The 19,120-nt window shown below is 35.2% G+C and overlaps 1 protein-coding gene across 1 annotated transcript in view; it reads left to right on the plus strand.

The window, feature by feature from the left end:
- Positions 1 to 19,120, plus strand: part of HCRTR2 (hypocretin receptor 2) — a 99,412-nt gene that overhangs the window by 48,418 nt on the left and 31,874 nt on the right. The window contains exon 2 of the mRNA XM_002923075.4: positions 17,053 to 17,231. Coding sequence (XP_002923121.1) covers positions 17,053 to 17,231 — 179 coding nt within the window. The remainder of the gene's footprint in view (positions 1 to 17,052; positions 17,232 to 19,120) is intronic.

The raw sequence follows: 19,120 nt of genomic DNA on the forward strand, positions 1-19,120 counted from the left end.
TTCTAAGCTTTATGCCTTTTATTTCTTTTTATTACTTTGTTGTACTAGCCCCAGCACAATGCTGAATTGATATGGCCGTTGGGAGGAATCACTTTCTTATTTCTGATCTTTGGGGGAAAGATGATGAGAATTAGCAAATTTTGTCATTGTTGTTGACAGAATTTTTCAGATTGAGGAAAACCCTTTCTACTCTTACAGTGCTAAGAATTTATTAGTGGATGCTAAATTATAACAAATTGTTTTCCTGCACTTATTGAAAGATCATATAAATCTTGTACATTTTTTCAGTTAATATTGTGAATTACATTGAGTGACTTTCTCACATTAAGCCAAATTTATATTCCTGAAGAAATCCCCTAATTGGTAGTAATGGATTATTCTTATTACACATATTACTAGATTTGTTTTGCTGATATTATCTTCACAATTTAAAAATTTATTTTCAAAAGACTTCATGAGCTCATGACTTTTTTTCTTTGAAATATCTCTTCCCAGGTCTTTAATATCAAGATTTTTGTTGGCCTCATAAAAGATTGGGAAGTGTGCTCTTTGCTTCAATTTTGAAAAATTTAATTTATACCTTTAATATTTAGAAGAATTCATCAGTAAAGTCATAGGGATTTGGAGTTTTCCTTATGGAAAGGTTCTTTTTTTCCAATTATAGATTCAATATGTCACCTCAGATTTCCTGTTTCTTCTTGTGGGTCAATTGTGATGAACCATATTTTTAGGGAAATTGTCTAATTCATCCAAATTTTTAAATTTAATGACATATTTTTCCTATATTCTCTATAATGCATGTAAGATTTATACTAAAGTTACATTTTTTTAAAATTCTAATTTCAATATTTCTGACTTCTTTGTTTTTTATTCACCTTGTTATGAAGTTAATCATTTTACTAGTTTCCATTCCACAGATTTTGATAGTTTGTACTTTATCATTCAGTTCAAAGTATTTTAATTTTTATTTTGTTTTAGCTTATGTATCATGACTTATATAGTCATTTCATTATCTTCATTATCTAAAATTCAAACGTCTATGGGGGTTTTTTCAACTTTTTTACTGTTGAATGTTAGCTTAATTTTACTAAATTCAAATAAGATATTTATTATGATTTTCATCCTTTGAATTGTGTTGAGACTTACTTTACAGCCCCAAATATGGCAAATTTTGGTTCCAATACAATTCATAGTCTAAAATAATGTATATTCTTCAGTTTTGAGATACAGGGCTCCAGATTGAAATTGAGATTGAAATTTATAGATATAGTAGGTCAAATTTGTTATTTAAGAGCATCTGAAATGGATTTTGTTGTGTTTATTCTACCAGTCACTTAGAAAGATATTTTATAATGTCCCTCTGTGAGTCCCACTTCGGCTGTATTATCTTTAGCTTTGTACATATCTTTGAGGCTGTGATATCGGACTTGCTATATCTTCCTGGAAGATTGATACTTTCATTATTATAAAACTTCCCTCTTTATACTGAGCAATTCTTCTTGCCTTAAAATCTAGTTTGCTCAAAATTAATTTAGCTACATCATCATTCTTAAAACTAGTATTTGCAAGGTAAATCTCCCCACCATTGCATTTTTATTTTTATTGCTTCCCTTTATTAAAAGTGTGCTCCTTATGAACATCATATGGTTGAGTTTTCTTTTTATCCTGTCTAATAATCCTTTTAATTATAGTTTCTGATACCTTTATATTTAGTGTAATTACCAGTATATTTGGGTTTAAATCTGTCATCCTACTCTGTTTTCTCTTTGTCCCATGTGTTCAATTTTTCTTAACTTTTACCTTTAAAAAAGTATTTTTCTCCTCTTTAGCTTGTTAGTTATATATTCACTTGTTATTCTTTTACTTATTTTTTTGTTTATTTATTTATTTATGGAGGGAGAGAGAGTTGGGGAAGGGGCAAAGGGAGAGGGAGAGAGACTCTTAAGAGGGCTCCATGCCAACACAGGGCTTGATCTCACAACCCTGAGATCATGATCTGAGCCAAAGTAGTTAAATTCTTAACCAACTGAGCCACTCAGGCACCCCTTGTTTTTCTTTTAGAGATTTCCCTGAAGATGGCAACTCTGTCATGATAATACGTTTTAACATAAATTAGTATGTTTAACACTTATTAAACACTGCAATAAACTTGGAACGCTCACCTAACTTCACTTACCCCTGTTTCCTTTTTTCCTATTGTTATTAAAACCTCTCAAAACATCATGATGATGATAATGATGATGATATGATGTTTATCATTATTTTATATAGTCAATAATAATTGATGTTTATTCACATACTTATTGTTTCTGTTATTTTTAATTACTTTCTCTGTTTTGTACCTACACCTCAGAAGATTTTCTTTCTGTCTAACTCCCTTTAGTTTTTTCTTTGGTTTGGGAATGTAGTTGACAAATTCTTTCAGTTTTTGTTCATCTGAAAACAACTTTTTTTCACCTTCATTTATCAAGTATATTTTCACTGAATATACAATTTTAGATTTTGCTACTTTCAACATGCTGATGACAACATTTTATTGTCCTTTAGCTTCTTATTTATTTTATTCTGAGAATTTAGCTGTCAATGTCATTATAAGGCATTGCTAATGATGCATTTTCCCCTTGAATTAAGATTTTTCACTTTGTAACTGGTTTTCAGCAGTTTTTCTATAATTTAACTTTCTGTAGTTTCATATTTCCCCTGGTTGAGCTTTATAGCACTTCTGATATCTGTGGGTAGATATCGTTAGTCTTTTTTTTTTTTTTCTGGTAAAATATAATGTACCTAAAATGGGTTTTTGAACTTAACTGCAGGCCTACATTTATTTCCATGATAGCTCATATTAAGTTTCCCCCATTGCTCCATCCTGACAAGAATTTTTGAGTCATGTGGAATCCAAAATATTGTCTCTCCCAGCTTTGTGCCATCTTCAAGTTTAACAAATATGCCCTTTTATTACATCTTTTAAGTAATTGCTAAAAAGTTTGAAGAATAGGATAATTTATTCATTAATTACTAATTTTAATCTGGAATGAGATTTCCAGTGGTGTGTCCCAGGACTCTACCTTTGGTTTTTAGTTTTTCTTTCTTTCTTTTTCTTTAAAGATTTATCTATTTTAGAGAGAAGAAGAGAGAGAGAGGCAGAGGGAGAGAGAGAATCCTAAGCAGACTCCCTGCCAAATGGGGAGCCCGATGTGGAGCTCAATCTCATGACCCTGAGATCATGACCTGAGATGAAATCAAGAGTCGGACACTTAACCAAGTGAGCCACCCAGGCACCCCAGCTTTTAATTAGTTTTTAAAGTTTTTTTAAAAAAATATTGGATGATGTCTTTTCCTGGCTACTATCTTTTTAAATACTTCATTCTATGTTTCTTCTCACATATAGAACCCACTTACATGTATTTTAGAATTTGCACCATGAATTACTCATATTCTTTCCTGTATTTTCATTTTTCTCTATTTTTTAGTTTAGATATTTTTCTATTAGAGTTAGCTTGGGTAGCCCTATTAGATAGCTCTGTCTATCTAATCTTCTGTTAAGCCATTATCATGCTTCCAGTTAACACATTTTTAAGTTCTGCAGTTTCCCTTTGAATATCTTCCCTATTCTTTATTACCATTTTACACAACATCATGTAATTTCTTGAATTTATTATTTAAATTCTTTTAAAATTTCTGAACACTTTATTTTTTATTATTTTTCTATAGACTTTGGTCACATGGTATTTTCNAAAAAAAAAAAATGAATAACATTTCATATGAAAACTGTAAAAATTATTTGATGTTATAGATGATGTTATCTTCTTCTATAGAGAATTTGCTTTTGTTTTGGCATGTTGTTACTGTTGGAACAGAAAACTTCTATCCATTTAGTAAATGAAGACATTAGAAGCTGGGCTTCATTCTTTAGGAGAGCTTGTCTCCTTCAGGGTCATTACTACTAGAGTTTGCTCTTTGGGGTTGTGGCTGAAAGCCAGAGCTGTTTACCTAGTTAGTAGACTTTGAGCTCCAATGTTGCCCTCTGTTCAGTAAGACTACTCAAGTTCCTGCTCAGATTCTCACATTATTGGCTACTGCTTTTTCTTCTGTGCTTAGCTGGTGCTTGCAAATTGCCAAAAGCATTGAGAAGAAAAGAAGTGCTAAATGTCAGGTGAACATCTGTCCTCTTTTCTTTTCTCCAGGATATTGTCCCTTCCACTAATTGCAAAGGCAGTGTTCCAAGGTCTTAAAGAGATGGTGGTTGTTTTAGACATGAGGTTTGGTCTGCAGCAAGATTATCTGCCACTACCAGAAATGGAAACTATTTTGTAATAGTAAAACCAATGTTTCCTTCAGTATTATCGTTAGTACTTCAGGGGAAAATTGACATTTCTTGGATATTTTCCATCCAAGAACATGTGACTAAAATTGCACAGTTCTCTAGGTATGACTTAGGTCCTTCCCTTCTTACTCTAGTTCTATCCTTAGTTTATTTAGTTTACTCAGTTGGCTTTAACTGCTATCTCTATCCTGATTAATCCCAATTATTTACCTATAACTGAAATACATCTCCTGAAATGTAGACCATACACCCAAATGCAAAATGGATATTAACAGTGGGATAGCTCACAAATGTTTCCAACTCACATATGAAAAAGGGAATTCCTCATCTTTCCCTCTACTTCCACATGAATCCTCCTTATTTTCCCTTACTGCATAGCTCCGTGAGCAACATGACTTTCTCCCCGCCTACCAAGCAAAATACCTGCTTATCATCCTCAGTTTTGCTCACTCCCTTGTCCTCATATCTAATCCCTCACCAAGGCCTTATATTTCAACCTCATTATTAGTTCTTGAATTCATTAAGTTTTCTCCTATTCTTTCATTGCCAACTTATTTCCTCAGAATTCTAAATCAGTCTCAAAATTGGTCCCCCTGCTTCCAATTTAAAGACATGTATAATCTCTACATTCTCTCTAAGTCATCATTGAGAAAGATGGGATTTGGTCACCCTCTTGCTTAAAATCCTTCAGTGATTCTCCATAATCTGCAGGACAATGCCCAAACGCTTTAACACGATTTATATACATTTCATGATCCATGAGTTGAATGTGAAGTAAAGATGAAAAAACCAAAAGATAAAAAATTCTAGTTAGAAATTCTAATATGAAAAGTGAAAGAGAGCCAAGAATTAGAGTTATAACTTTGGGAATTGGTCTCCTAGAGATGAGAATTAAACTTGTGAGAGTAAATAATAACAAAGTGGAAAGAATATGGGAGAAAAAGACAAGAGAGTTGAAGATATATATGATAGACAAGAAGGAAAATATTCCTACAAAGAAGACCCAAGAGGTAAGTTCACTGTAGGCATTAAGATAAACTTAAGTCAAACATCCTGGGAAAGATAGGTCGCTTGTGTGTTTAGCAGTGCAAAGGGACTGAAGACAAGGTCTGACTCTATGTCTCTGAACAGCTCTGAGGATGGGGTAGAGATCCAGATGCAATTCTGAGAGCTTGCACTGGGGACAGGAACTTCTAGTGATTTACCTGTAAAGAGTAATATTAGACATGGATAATCATGAAGTTGATATATCCCCCCCAAAGAAATTCCACTGCAGTCAAGTTACAGCTACCAAATATAGTCATTAATGAAACTGCAGCTGCTAAGACCATGTTGTCTTCCACCCTCCTAACCTTCCCATAGGTCAGCCATAAAAGCTTAGCAATACCTATTAACAGCAGCACTGTTTTGGTCTCTGGAAGCTCCCATACAAAGGCTTGGTGTCAATTTGTGGTTGAGACTCTTCCTGAAAGAAATCATGCCATTCACAGACAGCCGAAAAGTCAAACCTAGTTTCTCACTTTTCTCACTGTATTTTTACCTCTCTGAAGAATTTCTTTTGGACTTGATTCCTGTAAATTATCATCTCCCTTGTCTTTCTGTTTATAACGTTCTTCTATGTACAGTTCCTCCCTGCACATTTGTGTTTGTGACGAAACTGTCTTTCTAAATCTCATCCCAGACAATTATTAATGCTGGTTTCTTAATTGTTCCCCACACTACTTCCCTGGTATCAACACCACAGTGACATCATTCGTCTCCATGAGAACTCCCCTGCCTGCATTAACATAATGAGCAGGTGCCAGTGAGAACATAGTTGTCGAATTATAGACTTATATTTTCTTGAGGAAACGAAAACTGAAGTATATTTTAAACATGTTATATATGCATATATAGTAATTTTTAAAAATTTGCTCTCTATTAATATTAGATAACCTTTTGGGTGGCACATTTCACACACACTGCCTCTAGGCTGTGTCCCCTCTGTCAGACTTGTAGAAAAAGAAGTGGCACATTTGCTTACTGTTCTTCTGAGCGCAGACAGATTTATAGACAATGTTGCCAAGTGTAGAGGTGAAGAATGGGAGATTGAGCCAGGTATATTGGCATATTGGCCCAGGAAGAGAAGGCAAAACTAACAGTAGGAAGATGGGCCAATACCAGAGTTGTGAAGTGCCCTGTAGGTGAGAAAAAGGAAAATACCTCAGGATTTCTTGAAATTTGTTTTACCCTTTTAGGACTAGACCAGTAATGAACTTCCCTGCTTCTTAAATTTATACTCTTTAATGATTCTAGATGACCCTATTTCATGACCTGCTTTCATGATAGATTTCTTACAGAAGTGAAGTATAGACTATCTTCCATGTTATTCAATTCCTTATATTGTTGTTTTCATTTAAAAATGGTTTTATTTCAGCTAACTCATTTATTTGTATGTAGTTTAAAAGATGTTGGCCATTTTATCCTTTCTTAGAAATTGCTTTTGGTTTAGAAAATTCTAATTGAAACAAATATGTTTATATCTACATTATAATGAATTTTGCAGATCAGGGGCAGAGCATTTGACTGCATAAAGAATTTTGCAGATAATTTAATGTTTAAACAACCCTGAAGTAACAGGGTAAGCAGTTTCAAAGGCTTTCACTGACACTTTGTGGCAAAGGGTGGAACTACACTATTTTTTTTTCAAGTTTTCTAACATGTTTACCATCTTGTACATAAGTGATATAATCAAGGAATTATCATCTTACATACCCATAAATAATAACCCACAGATAAATAACCAATAAATTAACAATATTTCATTAAGATATTATCTAAATTATATCACAACATACTAATAAATAATACTTTAGTTTTACAAGTAATAAAAATTATATATAAAATCATGTGATTGTTGTCTTAAAGCTGCCATTAATACATTAGAGGTATGATATTTGTGAATAGTTGTGTTTTGCTATTTATCTATTCATTTAAAAACTCATGAAATAAGTAATTAAAATTGTCCCCTGGCATTTTCAATCTGTGTTTAAGATCTTTGAAGGACATAGGTGGCTCAGTTGGTTAAGGGTCTGACTCTTGATATCAGCTCTGGTCTTGATCTCAGGATCTCAGGATCTCAGGGTCATGAGTTCAAGACCCATGTTTAAAAAAAAAAAAGATTTTTGAGGGACATCATTATGGTTCAAAAATTTATTTTCCATTTTATGGCCCTTTTTATCATAGAAATTTTTTAAATTATGGTAAAATATACATAACTTAAAATTTACCATTTTAATGATTTTTAAGTATGTATTTCCATGGCGTTACGTATATTCACATTAGTCTGCAACCATCTTCTCCAGAACTTTTCCATCCTGCAAGACTGAAACTCTGTTCCCCTTAAAAATAACACCTTATTTTCCCCTCTACCCAGCTTCTGACAATCACCATTCTACTCTCTGTCTCAATGAATTTGACTACTCCAAATACTTCACATGAAGTGGAATCATGCCATTACTGGCCTTTTGTGTCTGACTTATTTCAGTTAGCATAATGTCTATACCTTATTTTAATGTTACAAAAATTAAATAAATTCGAAAATGCTTAAAATGAAGTTGCTATATGTAGTACAGACCTTTTAAGGTGCTCAGTAACACACTAATTGTTCATCATACAGTAACCTCTTAATATCAAATACCGACTGTTAGCTGATATTTCAAGGCCCAAATGTTTGTTCAGTAAGAGACATGATCTCACTTACGTGGCTTACATATTCTTAATCAGGTCATACCTCCAACAGATGAACAGTTTATCACCTCAGTTTAAATTTTTCAAGTGTAGGTACTGATTTGAGGGAGAAAGTAACTTTGTCCATGTATGGGCCTGATAGATAGTGAAAGCCAGTTTATTACAAGTGCAGATTGAAATGGCAAAGTTCTTATTTTAACATATTTTATTTTCCCATTTGAAAGTAAGTTTAATCTTTGGCCCATATGACAATCGGCAAATAGCTAAGGTCATTTCTAAAGACTATGTCTATATATTATTTTAAAAAATCCGTCTTGCATCACAAGCTACAGATGTTCTCATATCGCTTGAGCCACTTTCCATCTGTCAGCCCTGCAGAGAATAAATGAGAGCTATACATCATTAGTTTCGTATAGAGGTGGAGTTTCCCTGAACCTGAGTTCTTGCCTTCTGTTATTCCTTTTTATCCCCTCGGTGCTCACCTCTTTCTCATTGTTCCTGGTTAATGGAAACAAACTTGTACGTGCAGACTAGCTATAGTGGACTTTAATATTGGTGTATTATGATCATTCAAGGAACTGAATTAAAAAATAGTACCAAGTTCATGTCTAGGGACCTACTAGGGACCTACTAAAGACCTACAAAGAATTCAAGGAACTGAATTCAAAAATAGTACCAAGTTCGTGTCTAGGGACCTACTAAAGTCAGATGTAATGTGTCAAGAATTGAGAGCCAAGAGATGATAAGCAGGTAAGTTCTCTGTAAGCTCTTAGGCTTAACTCCAAAGAAATGAAGAAAATAAATCCTCCATTCAGCTATTGGTTATTTTTCTTTTCCTTCCTTTTAAGGAGCACATGGTGAAATGTTCCATACCAATGACAGCAACATACTATAAGTTTATGAACAAATCAATTCTATGAATATTTATTTGTTGTAAGTATTACATGTATAAGGGGGCCCTATTCAAATATGACTGGTGTCCTTATAAGAAGACAGCCATGTGAAGACAGAGACACCAGAGAACACCATGTGATAATGAAGACGGAAACTGGAGTTCTGCCACTGCAACCATAGAGTGTGAAAGGTGACCAGCACATACCAGAAGCTAGGCAACAGGCAAGGAAGGATTACTCTACAGGTTTCAGAGGGAGCGTGCTCCTGCTGATACCTTGATTTTGGACTTTCAGTATCCAGATCTGCGGACAGCCCATTTATGTTGGGTTAAGACACCCAATTTGTAGTACTTTGTTACAGGAGTCCTAGGAAGTAAATTACAGGTATGATGTAGAAAAAATAGATAAGGTTTACTTCTTGAGTTCCAGGAAAGAATTAAGAACCCATGAAAATGAGACAAAAGCAGGTATCAACTCAACATGACCAAGAACTCCCTATAGCTGAAACCACCGCAAAAAGAACTCAAGGGCTAAAACAAATCATGAATTTCCCACTATTAAAAATGTTCAAATGGAATGGATCAGGAATGTTACAGAGATGATTTATACATCAGATGTCAAGCTAGACTGAATGATCTCCAACTCCAAAGTTCTATGGACCTATGTTAAAGGCTTGTCAAACTGTGACATGACAGCTTCCTTTTCAACTTCTGTTTCAAAGATACATTAAGATGATTGCTTCCGTATCTTGGCTATTGTGAATAATGTTACAATGAACATAGGGGTGTGTGTATGTTTTTGAGTTAGTGTTTTCATTTAATGTGGGTAAATATCCAATAGTGGAATTTTATTGGATCATATGGTATTTCTATTTTTAGTTTTTTGAGGAACGTCCATACTTTTTAAAATTGTGGCTGTATCAAACTACATTTCACCAACAGTTCATGACAGTTCCTTTTTCTCTGCATCCTTGTTTTTTCCTTTTTTTAAATTTTAATTCCAGTTAGTTAACATATACTGTTACATTAGTTTCAAGTGTGCTTATAGCAATTTAACAATTGCATACATATCCGGGTGCTCATCAGAATAAGTGCACTCCTTAATCCCCATCACCTGTTTCACCTATGCCCCTTCACCTCCCCTCTGTTCTCTATAATTAGGAGTCTATTTCTTGATTTGTCTCTTTTCCCCCCCATGCTCATTTGTTTTGTTTCTTAAATTCCACAGATGAGTGAAATCATATGGTATTTGTCTTTCTCTTAGTGACTTATTTCACTTAGCATTATACACTCTAGTTCCATCCACGTCATTTCATTCTTTTTATGGCTGAATAATATTCCATTGTGTGTGTGTGTGTGTGTGTGTGTGTGTGTGTGTGTGTTTCAGTTTTGGTTGTTTATATGTTTCTAAGAATTTACCCATTTCTTTACCTTGTCCAATTTGTTGCCATATAGTTTTTCACAATATTCTCTTATAATTGTATCTCTGCGGTGTTATTTCTCTTCTCTCATTTGTGATTTTATTTATTTGGGCCCTTTCCCTTTTTTTTTTCTTGACTGGCTAGAGGTTTATCAATCTTATTGATTTTTTTCAAAGAACCAGCTCCTGATTTCATTAATCTGTCCAATTTTTTTTTTAGCTTCTGTATCATTTATTTGTACTCTAATCTTTATTATTTTTTTTCCTTCTGAAGGTTTTAGGTTTTTTATTCTTTTTCTAGCTCCTGTAGATGTAAGGTTATGTTGTTTAGGTGAGATTTTTCTTGCTTCTTGAGGTAGGACTGTACTGCTGTACACTTCCCTCTTAGAACCAATTTTGCTGCATCCCAAAGGTTTTGGACCGTTGTGTTTTCATTTTCACTTGTTTCCATGTACTTTTTTATTTCCTGGTTGACTCATTCATTGTTTCGTAGCATGTTATTTAACCTCCATCTATTTGTGGTCTTTTTGGATTTTTTTCTTGCGATAGATTTCTGGTTTAATAGCATTGTGGTCAGAAAAGATGCATGGTATGACTTCAATCTTTTTAAATTTATTGAGGTTTGTTTTGTGGACTAATATGTGATCTTTTCTGGAGAATGTTACATGTGCACTTGAAAAGAAAGTGTATTCTGCTGTTTTAGGATGGAGTGTCCTGAATATATCTGTTATATGCATCTACTCTAGTCATTCAAAGCCATTGTTTCCTTGTTGGTGTTCTGTTTAAATGACCTGTCCATTGATGTAAGTGGGGTGTTGAAATCCCCGATTATTGTATTATTACTGATTAGTTATTTCGTGTTTGTTATTAACTTTTTAATGTGTTTGGGTGCTCTTATGTTTGGTACATAAATATTTACGATTGTTATATCTTCCTATTGTATTGCCCCCTTTATTATTATAAAGTGTCCTTTGTCTCTTATTACAATGTTTTAAAGTCTATTTGGTCTGGTATAAGTGTTGCTACTCTGACTTTCTTTTGACAACCATTTTCATGATAGATGTTTCTCCATCCTCTCACTTTCTTTTTTTTTTCTTTTAAGATTTTATTTATTTATTTGAGAGGGACAGAGATAGCACGAGAAGGCACAAGTGGGGAGGAGAGGTAAAAGCAGGTTCCCCTCTGAGTAGGGAGCCCAACACTGGATTTGATCCCAGGATCCTGTGATCATGACCTGAGCTGAAAGCAGATGCTTCACCATCTGAGCCACCCAGGTGCCCCCACCCATCCTCTCACTTTCAAACTACAGGTGTCTTTGGTTCTAAAATGTGTCTCTTGTAGGCAGGGTATAGATGGGTCTTGTTTTTTTTGTTTTTTTTTTTAAATCCATTTTATCACCCCCATGCCTTTTGATTGAAGCTTTTAGTCCCTTTACAGTCAAAGTAATTATTGATAGATATGTCTTTATTGTCGTTTTATTACTTGTTTTGTGGTTGTATCTGAATCTATATTGTTGTTGGTCTTTTAAATTTGAACAGATTTTTACTCCTGTCTGCTCCACATTTTAGGTGTATATTGTTATGTTTTGCATTCTTTTATTTTGTGAGTTCTTTGACTGATTTTTTACAGAAATATTCATTTTTACTGTTTTTGTGTTTCCTACCTTTATACTATCACCCTTGGTCTCTCCTTTCCCTTCAAAGAGTACCTTTTAATATTCCCTATAGGGCTGCTTTAGTGCTCATAAACTCCTTTAGTTTTTGTTTGTCTGGAAAACTCTTTATCTCTCCTTCTATTCTGGGTGATAACCTTGCTGGGTAGACTATTCTTGGCTGCACATTTTTCCCATTCAGTACTTTGAATACATCATGCCACTTCCTTCTGGCTGGGAAAGTTTCTGCTGAAAAATCCTCTGCTAGCCATATGGGTTTTCTATTGTAAGTTACTGTCTTTTGTCTTGCTGCTTTTAATTTTTTTTCCTTATCATTATATTTTGCCAATTTAATTGTAATATGTCTTGGTGTGGATCTGGTATTGTTGATTTTGATGGGAGGTCTCTGTGCCCCCTGGATCTGGATATCTGTTCCTTCCCCATATTAGGGAAGTTTTCGGCTATTATTTTTTCAAATAAATTATCTGCCACCTTTTTCTCTCTCTTCTTCTTCTGGGACACCTGTAAACTGAATGTTATTACATTTGATGGAGCCACTGAGTTCCCTAAGTCTATTCTCATTTTGCATAAGCTTTCTCTCTCTCCGGCCCCGCCCCCCATGCAGCTTGGTTCCTTTCCATTACTCTGTCTTCTGTGTCGTTAGTTCATTCTTCTACATCTTCCAGCCTAGTGTTCATTCCATCAGGCATGTTTCTCATTTAGTTTACTGAGCCCTTTTCCTCTGCTATGTTATTCATCTCTGTGTTAAGGATCTCATTCATGTCTTCTACCCTTCTCAGGTCCATTGAGTATCCTTGTGATCATTACTTTAAATTCTCTATCAAACGTGTTACTTATATCTGTTTTGCTTAGATCTCCAGATGTGGCCTTGTCCTGTTCTTTCATTTGGGATAAATTTTTCCGTCTTTCTCATTTCGTCTAAGTCTCTGTGCCTTTTCTCTGTGTTAAGAAAGTCAGCTACATCTCCTATTCTTGAAGGTAGTGGCCTTATGAAAAAGAGATCACATAGTGCCTTTTGTGTAGTGTCCCATGTTCTCCAGGGCCTGGTGCTTCCGGGAGTGTCTCTATGTGTGCTGTGTGTGCTCTGGTGTTGTGTCCTGGCTGCTTTGTCCTCAGGCCAGTCATCTACAGAGGCTTTCATTGCCCATTGTGAGCAGTGTTTAGTCCCTGGCCAGAATGTAGCATATTTTAACTAGGTGTGCTCTGGTCTGTTTGTGAAATGAGTTCTGTCACTGTGGCCTCCAGAACTGAGGCTCTGCAAAACCCCTGCATTGGGAAGTGCAGTGTGAGCAAGAGTTTGGGCCAGTTTTTCTGGGGGGTGGGCACCATGCTGGGACTGAGATGAGCATGATTGGGAGGGGCAGTTCCACTAGAGTGTGATGTGGGTCTTGCTGTAAGCGAGTTAGGTAGCCAGTGTGGACACTGTGCTGCTTCCCACAAGTAGCTGTGTGCTTATGCTGAGGGATGGGGGAGGGAAATGGCATTGTCCAGTTCTTTTGCTCCTGGAAGAGTCTCTCCATCAATGCTGCCTCCCTGGAACATGCTCTGAGATGACTGAATAACCTCCCCACTGTGTGCCCCAGGTGCATTTCAGATTGCTATTTCCATGCTGTATGTCTTCAGCTTATTTGCCCTTCCTTTTCTCTAAAGGCAGTCCCAGTGTCCTCCAGGCTCTATCCCAGCCAAGCCCCCTGACCTTTAAAACTCTAGGCTTTAAGCCCTGCTGTTTGCAAGAATTTAAAAAATTCAGCCCCTCTTCCTTTCCAAGCTAATTGCTATGGGGGATTTGTTTTCCCTGTGCATTTCCCTGTGTGCTAGTCTGTCTCTAGCCCTTCTTTGCAATTGTGGCTCCCTCCCCCCACATTGACCTTGTTTTGTTTCTCTCACAAACTGCATCTCTGCATTACCTACCCTCTTTGATGTGGCCTCTTCTCTACCTTTAATTGTGGAATTTGTTCTCCAGTCTTCAGGTTGATTTCTGGGGTATTTAGGATGATTTGATAGTTATCTAGTTGAATTTGCGAGAGGAGCTAACCCTACTCCACCACCATCTTCCAGTGTCTCTCTCTTGTATTTTTTTATTTTAGCCATTCTAACAGGTATGAGGTGATATCTCATTGTGGTTTTGATTTGTATTTCTCTGACAATTAGTGAGGTGAAGCATCTTTCCATGCGTCTGTTGGCCATCTGTATGTCCTCTTTGGAAAATGACTGTTCAGGTCCTCTGCCTATTTTTAAATCAGATTGTTTGTTGTTTTGGTATTGAGTTGTATAAGTTCCGTATATATTTTGGATATTAACCCCTTATCAGATATAACAGGCCTCCAGTTATGGAATGAGTAAATCATGGGAATAAAAGGCAGAGCCTAAGGAATAGCATCAATGATATAATAGTGATGTAGCAAGACAGATGCTATAGCCACATTTGTGATAAACACAGCATAATGTATAAATTTGANCAGTTATGGAATGAGTAAATCATGGGAATAAAAGGCAGAGCCTAAGGAATAGCATCAATGATATTATAATAGTGATGTAGCAAGACAGATGCTATAGCCACATTTGTGATAAACACAGCATAATGTATAAATTTGACAAATTACTAAGTGGTATACCAGAAACTAATGAAACATTGTGTGTCAATTATACTCAAAAAAAAAAGAGAGAGAGAGAGAGAGAGAGAGAAAGATATTAAGATGGCAGAGCATGGAGGATAAGATTTAAATTTAAGCTCTAGCACTTACAAACTGTTTGTCCTTAGGTAGTTTCCTTAACCTCTCTAGCCTCAGTTTCACAACTGTTAAGCAGGGATAGTAATAGTAATCATTTGATTAGTGTTATCATGAAAATTAAACTAGTTAATAATTTACATTGCTTAGAACAGGGCATGACACATAGTAAGTAGTATAGAAATGTTTCTTGAAAATATACTTTTCTCATATTGGCTGGTCATAATGCATCAACACTGTCTTTCCATCATTGCCACACTTCCAAAATATGGAGAATTGGGAGTCAATCTAGAACTGCTTATATTTTTTAAGTCTTATTTTCTTTCCTAGATCCAAAATTTTACTGTTTGGACCATTTGTTGACTAAATATCAATGGTATGACAGTTATATCAATTTTCTCATAATAAGCCATGATAATGTGTTAGTCAACGGCTAGTTTGCCTTTGTGTGTGTGTGTGTGTGTGTGTGTGTGTGTGTCTTCAAGTGTTCTGGGAAGTAAATCATTCAGCAGTATCACTTTCAAATAATAAAGACTACAGTTTACCATAATAAAGTTCATCTGAGTTTTCGGGTATTAATGTTCTGGAATTAGAGAAAGATGTGAAGTTTTCAAAATTAAATCCTCAGGAATTCAGAGATTTTATTAAGTTAACATCTGTTGGTAACTGGAATAATTTCAGTTTCTTAAGGATATGAAATTCTTAATAAGTGGTACATAATTGTCAAAAAGAAATCTTACTTAGTGACTTAAATTTAACAAAATGTGCTTTTATTTCTCCACTCTATAAGGTTACTGATGCAGTGATTACTGCATCATTTGGGTGCATAGGCGACAGCTCTGACAGGTTGATGATACCCAAGGCAAATTCAGTTGCCATCTGTGAAGCAACCCATCAATAGATGTGGGTAGCAGTGCTTACACCTATATAATATTTTTGAGCCAGTGATTACATAACCTTTGGATACACCACACAGAGGAAGACAGAGAAGTGAGGAACTGGATGTTCTTTCCATAAGGCGCAACTGAGTAAGATAGAACAGCTTTTGAAAATGAAGATAAACTGAAAGGTAATGAGGAAGGCTCAACTTTGAAAGTATTGAAAAATGTGTTTGATTTGAGGTGATGTTTAGAGGCCATCAAGAGTAAAAGAGAGGAAAGAGGATTGAGTCTCCAGAGTTTATATGTGCTTTGTTATAACTGGTTCACCTCCCCCCCCAACAAAAAAGCAACACCTCACTTGGTGTTGAATCCCTGGTTTAGCTGTAGTTGTGTGCTTTATGAGCTGTTTGTCCCTAGCCAAGCTCCACAAATTCCCTGTGTCTCAATTACTGCATGTATAACATGATGGTAACAATGTCTTCCGTTGGCATTGTCAAGATTAAACGACTTAAGTATATGAACCATATAGCTCAGTGTTTGCCAATAATAGGGGCTTTTGTCTTTTAAACCTCTTCATCAATTGAAAGTTCCAAATGCAGAGTTTGGGAGCAGATAGGGTAAATGCCATGGTTGAAGCAAACACTACAGTTCACTGAAAATAGCTAGCTCCTAATTCATCTCACTTCAGTAAATATTTCTTGAGTCTCTACTACGTGCTGAGCATTGAGGGAATAGAAAGAAGAATCAAAGATTGTTTTTTAACTTCTGGGAATCACAATTCAAAATCAAGTAGAAATGAATGCAGGCTTATGATCCGTTGAGAAACTCTTCTAAGGTAAATGAACTGATGTTAAGCATGGATTCAGCATTCACACAACTGACTGATTCAATGAAAACAGTACAGCTTTAAATCATCTTCCTTTTTCAATATTTATTTATGGTCTTTACAGGAGCATTAATTAGCTTGGCAGTGTTTCCTAATTAGTAACTATTTTCTTTGTGTAGTTGCTGTCTTAGTCTATTTGGGCTGCTATAACAGAATACCATAAACAAGGTGGCTTATACACCACATAAATTTATTTCTCACAGTTCTGGAATCTGAGAAGTCCAAGATCAAGGCTGTGGCAGATTCAATGTCTGGTGAGGGCCAATTTCCTTGTTCATAGCCAGCAGTTTTTTCACTTTGTCCTTAGATGGGGGGAGAGTCAAAAGATTTCTCTGGGGTCCCTTTTATAAGGGCACTAATCCCATTCTTGAGGGCTCTAACACCATGATCTATTCACCTCCTAAAGACCCACCTCTTAATGCCATCACACTGGGTGTTAGGATTTCAACATATGAATTTTGTGAGGACACAAATATTTAGTCCTTAATAGTAACTATTCTTTTTTTTCCCCAAAATTAGTTTGTGTGGCAGTGTGGAAGAACCACCACATGAGGACAGTAACCAACTACTTCATAGTCAACCTTTCTCTGGCTGATGTGCTCGTGACCATTACCTGTCTTCCAGCCACATTGGTGGTAGACATCACTGAGACCTGGTTCTTTGGGCAGTCCCTCTGTAAAGTTATTCCATATTTACAGGTAATTGTTTTTCACACTTCTTTTTTATCCAAACACAGAAGCTACTGAAAAGGTATTTTCAGTTAAGTATTGAAAAGTATTTTCAGTTACAATCATCTGATAAATTAACTGGTGAGCTAAGAGAGAAATATACTTGCTTATGGAATTAGCAAACTTAAGAAGAGTAATACTTGATACTTTTTGGGTAAATAAGTTAAGTTCTGGGTAAAAAAATAAAGCAGCAGAATCCTCAAGTCATCATTAGATGCTGAACAAATCTTTTATTTCTCTGATTTCTAATTTTCCTATTGTAAAATAAGGAAATTGAACAAATTAATGATTGAGCCTCTTCTTGTTCAATAAGCAAGGTCTATTTTTATAAGTGGTTTTGTTTCACACTGAGAAATTAAAGCTATGTGATCAAAGCAATACAGTCAACAGATTTTAGTGTCAGTTCTGAATCATGCTACCAGGTTTGGAATTGCTGTTCTGCTATTTATTGAAACTATGCTATTGAGCCAAATACATAAGTTCTTTGTGATTCACTTATTAGAGAAGTATAATAATTTTAATTATAGCTAACTCCTATGGTTATGACATTTTACTTAGCTAATTTATATAAATTACTTGGCATAGTGATTACTCTCTGGAAGATTATGATCTTATAAAAATATAGTATATTCTCAGTAAACATCAGTCATCATCATCATTCGATGTTTTATTGCTCTGTGTGGAAGTAGCTTTTCTACAATGAATTGTCCTATAAGAAATTGAGAACAAATGCTTTCAGAGAATAATTTTGTGATGGATATTCTGATAGTTCTAAAATCTTTGAAAGTAAATGTTTTCAAGCTAGTGACCACAGCCACAGCCCTCAAAGAAATGGATTCCCTTGAGCAATTAGACAGTGAATGAGATTGTGCCATTCTCTGCCATTCTCTGCTTGTCTTCCTGTAACCACCCTCCACCCCTCATTCCCTACTCCACCCAGTCTCCCAGATGGTGATCATAGTATTTTGAAGGGATAAAAATATGCTCTCACTGTCCTACAGTGATGAAACATCTTCATTTCCTGATAGATTTCGTTTGCTTCTCTATAAACAAGACTAGACAGTGACCTGTCTAGTCAAGACTCAATTGATTCTCTCCTCCATAGGCCAAGGAAAACCAGTGAGTAACCACAAAATCTGAGTCAGATGAAAAAGACTAGATCTATTCACTACCTCATTCAGCATTACTTCTTGATGAAAAGTTATAAATGTAGAAAAATCTTGGTGCACTGGTAAAACTAGTACCTCCAAATCCTCTCAACATTTATTGTCCATTTTCCATAGAATTTCCCCAAATGGAATGGACAGTATCAACGGGCAATAAGCCATTCATTCAAATTTGAATTGTTGTTTTCCCTTAGTTGTGATATTCTGAAACTGATGGCTTTTGTCCCTGATATGAAACTTATGTCCCACTGAATGTTTAAAAACATATTACAGAAATATTTATCCAGCCAGATTTTAAGGTTATTCAGTTATATTTAAGATTCTTTGGAACATGTATTAAATTTCTATGACTTATATGTCCTTTTTCCTCTAAATACAATATAATACAACCTTTAGGTTTATGACTGATCTACAATAACACTTCACAAAATGCTCAAAAATCTCACAAATGTAATAAAGCTTAGCTGAATAATTCAAATGACCCTTTTGTATCCTTAATATTTCTATAAATCCAAGACCATTAACATTTACTGGGCCATTTACAGAATAATTAACATGAATTTCTTCAAAAATTATAACATATTTCATTTTTCTTCTCACACTTATAGGAGCAGTTGGCTACTTTTTCAGATTGGCTTTTTTTTTGTCCCCCACTGCAGAAAAAGCTCTGCATAGGAAATGTCAGGAAAAGAA

Source organism: Ailuropoda melanoleuca, chromosome 19, assembly GCF_002007445.2.
Source record: "Ailuropoda melanoleuca isolate Jingjing chromosome 19, ASM200744v2, whole genome shotgun sequence".
Classification (NCBI taxonomy): domain Eukaryota; kingdom Metazoa; phylum Chordata; class Mammalia; order Carnivora; family Ursidae; genus Ailuropoda; species Ailuropoda melanoleuca.